The sequence below is a fragment of the Ranitomeya variabilis genome, chromosome 3 (genome assembly GCF_051348905.1).
Source record: "Ranitomeya variabilis isolate aRanVar5 chromosome 3, aRanVar5.hap1, whole genome shotgun sequence".
In the NCBI taxonomy this organism is placed as follows: Eukaryota; Metazoa; Chordata; class Amphibia; order Anura; family Dendrobatidae; genus Ranitomeya; species Ranitomeya variabilis.
Window position 1 is genome coordinate 34089182 of NC_135234.1, and position 8988 is coordinate 34098169.

Here is an 8988-nt window from a genome sequence, read left to right on the forward strand (position 1 = left end):
TAATCCAGCAGCACCATGGAAGAACGAAAATAAATGTAACAAATTCTGCAATGGAAAGGTGGCCATGGCCTCTATTCTGTAGGATCCGTCATTCATTGGACATTTATGATTAGAGTTGAGCCAAATGATTCACATGATCCTGGTTACCAGCCTCATCAGTGGTCCATGACCACCAGACCACAGCCCTCCTAGCATCTCCAGGTGTCTCTTCTGTCGCTCATAGATAAGTCTGTGGCCATTGGATCAGGGTTGTACACATTTTTCTGTTTTAACCCTAGTTATGACTTATGATCATTGTTCAAGATTGGAAAATTCCTTTGAAAACTTAAAGGGGTATTAAATTTCTCAAAGATCCTATCCCAATATGCAGTAGATTTATTACTAGTAGAAAATACCTTCAATTAGAAATGTAGTATAGTTCTTATGATTAGTGATGCCACTTAACATCATGTGCAGTAGCTTAGGTGTCCATGGATACGACCACTAGCAACTAACTGTCGCTCTGAGTGGTCGTAACCATGGATACGTGAGCTGCTGCAATGCCCTGCACATGGGGTAAGTGACAAAGCGACTCAGAAGTACTATACTACATTTGTAATATTATTATTACACCTACTACTTATTGGGTGGGATAGGATCATGGAGATGGGAAGACGCGTTTATGAATGATCAGGTTCCTCATGCTGGGAGGTGGTCCGAAAGCTGAGCTATTGCGTTTGTCCTCAGTCGCCACTTTACCGAGTGCTGTATATCAGCAGTTATCTATAGCTCTCTGTACATTACACTGGTAAACAGGGTATCTCGGCTTCCCGGACCCCCACGGAGGCAGCGAGGCGTACAGTGTTAGATCTCAGGCGTCTTGTACTGTGAGTTATTACATGCAGTTATCAGAAATGACTCTGTGGCCATAAATACCGTCACTAGGTGCAATCATAACCCCGCACGTGCCCTCTCAGGATCTCCAGCATGAAATGTTTTTACTCTGTAAACATTTCTACCCGGTAATGACCTTGCTTTTCCCGGCAGCACTTCTCCTGATATCCGCTATTGACAGAGCAGATTACTCAGTAATGATCCCTGGAAACCTTCTGTGCTCCTACCAGATAAAGGGGCAGCACTGCCTGACTCCTGAGGGGGACGGCCATTTTACCTTTATATTCACAAAGTCTAGGAGGACGTCCACTTGTGGCACTTAACCTAATGCTTAAGCTTTATATAGTCGTATGTTCACACCTCTTTTACCTCACATCGGGCCTTACAAACAAAATTCTGCCCATCCGCCACAGACGCCGCTGGGTTTAATGTAGCAGACGGCGTTGATCTTTTTCAGTAGTTTGCGGCGTTTTCAGGCATGTACAAAAAAACGTAATGGACTACGTTTTTGGAGGAGACCAATGGACGGGTCTGGTCACATGCAGAGGTTCCTTCACACCAAGCTCGCCCCACCATGTCTGTATGGACCTTGGCACCGTCATAGAGAGCACAGAAAGGGACTACTCCAAAACCTAAGCGCTCCTACTCTAAGATTTTACACGGTAACTTTCCTCATTGCAGTCATTCTTGGGTGAAGTATGTTTTGCCACAGGCAACAATCCGGTTCAGTAAGTTTCCGCGTCTCGGAATGATTTCCTGTAACTGACTTGTCTCTGTCCTCACAGGATAAATGCTGTATCCAATGCCCAGGTACGAGGTGACGGCTACAGTGATGGCTGCCTGGGCCGCACAGGTCAGTAATAGATTTTTTTTGCTTTTTGCTCGACCCCTTGCCCCAGCGCGCGCCTGCTCGCTCGACCCCTTGCCCCAGCGCGCGCCTGCTCGCTCGACCCCTTGCCCCAGCGCGCGCCTGCTCGCTCGACCCCCTTGCCCCAGCGCGCGCCTGCTCGCTCGACCCCCTTGCCCCAGCGCGCGCCTGCTCGCTCGACCCCCTTGCCCCAGCGCGCGCCTGCTCGCTCGACCCCCTTGCCCCAGCGCGCGCCTGCTCGCTCGACCCCCTTGCCCCAGCGCGCGCCTGCTCGCTCGACCCCCTTGCCCCAGCGCGCGCCTGCTCGCTCGCTCGACCCCTTGCCCCAGCGCGCGCCTGCTCGCTCGACCCCTTGCCCCAGCGCGCGCCTGCTCGCTCGACCCCTTGCCCCAGCGCGCGCCTGCTCGCTCGACCCCTTGCCCCAGCGTGCCTGCTCTCTCGCTCGACCCCTTGCCCCAGCGCGCGCCTGCTCTCTCGCTCGACCCCTTGCCCCAGCGCGCGCCTGCTCTCTCGCTCGACCCCTTGCCCCAGCGCGCGCCTGCTCTCTCGCTCGACCCCTTGCCCCAGCGCGCGCCTGCTCTCTCGCTCGACCCCTTGCCCCAGCGCGCGCCTGCTCTCTCGCTCGACCCCTTGCCCCAGCGCGCGCCTGCTCTCTCGCTCGACCCCTTGCCCCAGCGCGCGCCTGCTCTCTCGCTCGACCCCTTGCCCCAGCGCGCGCCTGCTCTCTCGCTCGACCCCTTGCCCCAGCGCGCGCCTGACCCCCTCAACCTCCTTGCTGGTTGTCTAGTATTAGAAAATCAGGTAGAACAAGGCAGGTGTTGCTCTGTCACATTGTAGCTTAGCCCTCATATACTTCAGTAGAGGTAAGCTACAATACCGGACATGTCCATGGACAGCTGTGGCGCTGTGTCTAGACTAAAACACCTGTGTCTTTAGTACTTGAGAAACCTTTAAGGGTAATTGATGACAGCGCAGATTTTCATGCAGAATTCCACTATGTAATTCAGAACCAGCTAAGCAGATGAGTTCATGCACATAGATTCACCTGCGTTGTGGATTTTGAAACCCTGTCTGCATATTCTTAAAGTGCAGCCTGTGTGTTCTGCCCTCCCTGAGGACTTGGATGCTTTCCCCTCTCCACACTCTGATCTACACTACTTATCTTCCTCCAATGCTGCTATCTCCATAACTGAGAATAAGAAAGGGAAGAGCAGAGAACTGAAACAGCCAGGAGCAGAGCGCTTACAGATCTAGGTCAGATGCAGCAGTACAGACAGCTATGTTCAGGAGTCACACAGATTTTGCAGCATGAAAATGGACAGAAAGGTTTAGTGAAGACTATTGAGAATGTTTCTTATATTTGCATGTAAGACGCAAATGAACCATAAAAAAATAATAGTGTATGGATGCCCACAGGCGAGGGCCAACAGCCCGAAACACCGTGTCTGCGAATTGAGATACTGATTTGGCTTTTATCCTAAGTCATATTGCACGACTCGTTAAAGGGTTGATTGTGACTTGTAGGATCGCTACTTCCAACAGGTGGCGCTATAGAGTAAAGTCCTCTTTTTCTCAGAAGAGGCAATTTGCATATTTAAATTCCTAGAGGAGCATTGCACGGCGAATAAGCCTCCTTACCTTGACAAGCCAGAGATGGTATGTCACTCTCCATAAGGAGAAACGTTACCCCTTAGACCCCACAGGCTTAAAAGGATTTAACTACACCAATTCCAATTCTTCTCTGTTGCGCAGGAGCCCGGATCTGGCTCTTCATTGGCTTTATGATGATGTTTGGATCACTCATTGCCTCTATGTGGATCCTTTTTGGAGCTTTTGTCACACAAAGTAAGTATCCTGTCGTCCCTTAACCCAGAAATGACACTTATTAAATCTATTGCAGGGGAAAGTAGAGGCGTTGCCCTTTGCAGCTGTCAGTAATTTCCATTGCAGCTCCTTATGACTTTCCTTACCTTCCATACAGCAGGCTCTGACCCCCATGTAGTTGTATGTAGCCTCCGTGTACGCGCTCGACACCGCTCCATGCAACTCGGTGCTGCCCTCATGTGGAGGCAAATATCAAACACTGACCAAAGAGGGAACGGGTGTGAGCAGGTGCAAGCTAAGAGTAGCCACCTCCGCATATAACAATTAAAGTTCCACTCTGTAGCACTGTAGCATGTACACATGAAATATATGAAATTGGAATTGCATTAGTGCTGTAGAAAATGGAAAAAAACAAAGAGAATTAGCACATAAATTAACAAATTTCAAGTGTGCCCAGCAGCCACGACAAGGCGATCCTCTTTGCTGGGAACCTAACCTAATATGACCTTTCTCATGGGCTGATAGCCTACATTCATACGGGTAAGTAGCCTACATTAATCACAGCAGGATCCTATCAGCCCAGGAGAGGAATCGCATTAGGTTCGGTTCCCAGCAAAGAGGATCGCCTTGTCATGGCTGCTGGGCACACATGAATTTGTTAATTTATGTGCTAAGGTTCTTTGTATTTTCCTATTTTCTGTACCAGTGATGCAATTCCAATTTAATATATTTCATGTTTATATGCAGTAGCACTTTATTTGTTAGTCATACTCTGGTGTGGAGGAGCAGCAGAATGGACCCCCCTCATTCTAGCGTTCGGACCCTCCCGTATTTTGCATATCCCCCGCACTGGTGATACATGTTAACAGCTGGAATATCCCTTTGATATGAGCTGTTCCATCTGTAGCAGGGTCGCCATGTGCTGCATCAGTTTGTGCGGTATGAATGCTTCTCATCGGCATCACCAGAACTTGTGTAGAACAGATCGCGGCCGGTGATGGCGGACTTCCACAGCAAGAACACCGGCTTGTCTGCACCGCTTTACCTGAAAGCCTCATCCATACTCACCCTCGTTATTTGCTTCTTCTCTAGATGTCAATGTCTACCCTGGTCTGGCTGTATTTTTCCAGAATGCTCTGATATTTTTTAGGTAAGTTACCGGATATATTATTCACTTCACATTACTCTGTTCACTTACAGCTTAAAAGCGAAGTCCACTTTTGCAAACTTTTTATTTCTACAGTGCATACATTTTTAATTTTTGCAATTAATTTTTACTTAACCCCTTCACGCTATAGCCATTTTCCTTTTTTTTTTTTTTTTTCTTGAATTTTCTTACCCGTCTTCCCAGAGACACTTTTTTATTTTTCCATCAATATAGCTTTATGAGGGCTTGTTTACTGTGGGACTAGTTGTACTTTTGAATGTCACCGTTCATTCTACCACACAGTGTACTGGAAAGCGCGGTGAAATTGCAAAAAAGTGCAATTTAACCCATTGTGGGGTTTTTTTTTTTTTTCCATGTTTACTGTAAGGTAATATAATTCCCCAGGTCAGTACGAGTACGCAGATACCAAACATGTATGGTTTTTTTGTTGTTTTTTTAAATTTAAGTGAAAATTTTGGTCAAATTTGTAAGATAAAAAAAAGATTTTTGCTTTTGTCGCCATTTTCCAAGACCGTAACTTTTTCATTTTTGGGGGGATCCAGGGCTTATTTTTTGTGCACTAAGCTGATGTTTTTACTGATACCATTTGTGGATAGATTTGATGATTTGTTTGCCTATTCCAATGTTGCAGCAGCCCAAAAAAATGGAATTCTGGCATCTTAATTTTTTTCTCGTTGTGCCATATTCCGATTGCATTAGTTTACTTTATATGTTGATAGCTCGCACTTCCACGAACACAGATTATATATATATATATATATATAGATATAGATATAGATATATAATTTTTTTATTTATTGTGTGTATTTTATTCTTAATGGGGCAAAAGGGGGGTGAGTTGACCTTTGTGTTTCTTTTTTTTTTTTTTTTTAAACTTTTTTTTTTTTTCTTAATATTTTTGTACTGAATTTAATAGTCCCCTTTGGTAATTTAAAGCAGCGATCGTCTGGTGCCTTTACTACACATAGCAGGGTGTCAGCTCTGCTAGGTATAGCTAAAGTCACAATCTCCTATGATCCCCAGCCACCTGCTGACTATTACAGGAGAATCGTAATGATGGGCACTGGGGGTCTTCAGCAAACCCTCGTTAAATCAGCCATCATGTGCAGGGAAAGATGCAGGCTCAGCTTGCGAGCCCGCATCAGTCACGGTGCTGGCATATAACGTACCAATACGTTATGTCTGTCAGTACAAAATGAGTGTTCAAACCAAGCACCGGCAGCGTTCAGGCACCTTCCCACCTATTGTGTTCCATCTATCATTGCCTTTCTCTAGCTCCTGTAAAGCCAAAGCTGTCAATGAAGGAAGAGACTGGCTGTAATAGTAAGAAAGCAAGTAGGTGAGATGATGTACGGAACTGCTTGGCCGCAGAGCGTCTGTGCTTGGTTTGCACAGTCATTTTCTTCGGACAGAATCCCTTTTAAAGAATTGACCGTTTTGGTCTTGGAGCTCTTTTGCAGTGCTTTGTGTCTCCATGGTTACAGACTACAAACAATCATGGTGTAGTCTGATCCTTCAGTCATACCGCTTTTCCTCTTCATCATCTTTGTGTTAATCTACAGACGGGTTTCAGAGACATGACTGAACGTCGTACAGACTGCACACCACGTTTGCTTGTGGTCTATAACCTTAGTGATCTACACTGGTGATGTAAATGCAAAATGGTAGTAGGTTTTTGTACAAGATTTGCAAAGTTGCTTGGGACAATAGAGGTAAAAACAACAAAAGGGCGATTTCCACTTTTATAAATGGGTATTGTCCAATTTTGCAATTTACTGCTTATTAAAAATTTCAGACACTTTTGAGATATGAACACTTTCTTTGGTTTACAGCTGGTTGCTTTGGAAACCGACCACCACTGCAAGACAGCAAAACATGCTTTTCCATTGAGCTTGTAAGCACAGTTTTGAAACTGATCCGGATCGCTGGAACGCACTGTTGCCTATTAATCCTATCCATCTTTATCTTGGTGCTTAAGAGCTAGACCTCAGCGATGGTCGGTCTCCAGGGCAACCAGCTGTAAACCAGAGAGAAATGTGAATATATCAACAATGGCTGAAAATTGTAAATTGCAATTGTTTCCAATAAGCGCAGCTTGCTGACTGTTTCCAATAAGCGCAGCTTGCTGACTGTTTCCAATAAGCGCAGCTTGCTGACTGTTTCCAATAAGCGCAGCTTGCTGACTGTTTCCAATAAGCGCAGCTTGCTGACTGTTTCCAATAAGCGCAGCTTGCTGACTGTTTCCAATAAGCGCAGCTTGCTGACTGTTTCCAATAAGCGCAGCTTGCTGACTGTTTCCACTCCCCTGTATGACCTCAGCATAGGACATGTAGAAAAAAGTTGTTGAGATCTGACGTTGCTTTTCAACACTTGTATCCGTGCCATGAACTTTCTTCTTTGTCTTTGGTCCGCAGCACGCTCATCTACAAGTTTGGAAGAACTGAAGAACTCTGGTCCTGAAGCCGCCGTCTGCCATGTTTTCTCTCGTTTTACCATATGGTTTTAAACAATCACATCTGCTACAGTCTCCAGTATTGAGAAGACATCTTCTTTACCGCATCGGTCGATCCATTCACTCTGGAGTCTATTGTGCCTGTTCCGCCTCTCTCCCAATCATAGGGCTCGCCTACATGAGGCTTGTAGGGTCACCCTGAAATTTTAGTGGGAAAAAAAGTCCACAATTTTTATTAATATTATTAATACACATTTAGCATGAACAATTGTTTTGTGTCTACCGTCGCTATAGCAACAGACTACAAACAAACCCTGTGTAGTCTGATCCTACCATCCTATTGCCATTTTTATTGCTAATTTACCAAAATATGATAGTGAAAAGTTGCAGAAAGACAGACAAGACTTAGTGAACTTAGTAGGATCAGATTACGAGGTGTCTGTTTTTTTTATATAATAATATATATTTATAATAGTATATAGATACTGATTTAATATATATTTATATATATATATGTGTGTGTTAGCAATATACATAATATTATAAATATACATTATATCATTAATATATATTATAGTATAAATATATTTTATCTAAAATATATATATAATAATTTCTTAATTTCTTTAGAATCTCGTAAGTCTGCATAGGAACAGTGAAAACAAAACACTTTTATTTTTATTTTTTTTATTTTACACTTTGTTTATAACATTTTATATTTTGTTTATTTTTAGATACATTGAAATAGTAAAAAAAAAAATTGGACAAATTGGACCTTTCCTTTAATTTCAGAGAGGTTGCAATCCCAGTTTGTGGCTGTCTAGATGTTACGACTAAACTGGATGCACAGTGTTCTTTGTCTTTACTTTCCTTTTTCGAGTAAATTAATTTTCATTAGCCTCTAACGAAGCCAAATTGCTGTGACCTAGCCCCCTCAGCAGTGGGGGGTGGGATGCGGTTCTCATAGGGTGAGGGCATCGCCTCCATAGTACACTGTGAGCGCAGTCCATGAACTACTTAGAGTAGTGCCGCTCACTATTGCTTTACCTGCATTTTGTGCTGTACCCAAGCTTAAAGGGTTTGTCCAGAACTAGAAAAAAAACGAAAAGACTGTTTTCTGAGCTTAGACAATCCCCTTTAATAGCGGGTCGAGTGACCTCACATCTTATAGGGGAATGTTGCGCCAATAATTGCTGCACAGCGCCAATCCCAATAGCCATATATAGTGTAATACGTCGGTAGAGCCGGTGCTCGGCGTATTTACCGCCCAGTCGGGGGGTGAACGGCTGCTTTTCATGTCTCCCTTCCCTGACTGCTGCTATGAAGTCACCGTGTCGCACGTCTTCTGTTATCCTTCGTCTCGCCTCGTACTGAATGTCGGCGTTGTCAGTGTGGCACAGTCATCCTACTGGTAGTTGCACGTTGTATTTATAGCATAGCCATAGTGATGGCCGCCTCGGCGCGGGTCACCCACCTGTTTATGGGTATATTCACACTGATGCGGTTTTAGTACATTTTTCATCCCTATTCTGTTTTGTAGAGCCGATGATGGATCTCATCAGTAGTAATGGAGTAGTTAAAGGGAATTTGTCAGCAGGTTTTTGCTATGTAATCCGAGAGCACCAAGATGTAGGGACAGAGACCCTGATTCCAGCGATGTATCACTTGCTGTCATTTTGATGCAATCACTGTTTTCTCTGCTGTGCTCTGAATGCTGAGACCGTGTTCCTGATAAAACACTTGCCTTGTAAGTGATACATCGCTGGAATCAGGCTCTCAGTCCCTACATCATGATGCTCTCAG

At 44.8% G+C, this 8988-nt stretch overlaps 1 protein-coding gene across 1 annotated transcript in view; it reads left to right on the forward strand.

Annotated features, from left to right (window-relative positions):
• The window catches only part of TMEM50B (transmembrane protein 50B), a 28326-nt gene extending 20878 nt beyond the window's left edge, over nt 1-7448 (forward strand). Inside the window, exons 4-7 of the mRNA XM_077293931.1 lie at nt 1659-1726; nt 3494-3586; nt 4658-4715; nt 7148-7448. Coding sequence (XP_077150046.1) covers nt 1659-1726; nt 3494-3586; nt 4658-4715; nt 7148-7193 — 265 coding nt within the window. The 3' untranslated portion in view covers nt 7194-7448. The remainder of the gene's footprint in view (nt 1-1658; nt 1727-3493; nt 3587-4657; nt 4716-7147) is intronic.
• The last annotated feature ends 1540 nt before the right edge of the window (nt 7449-8988 follow it).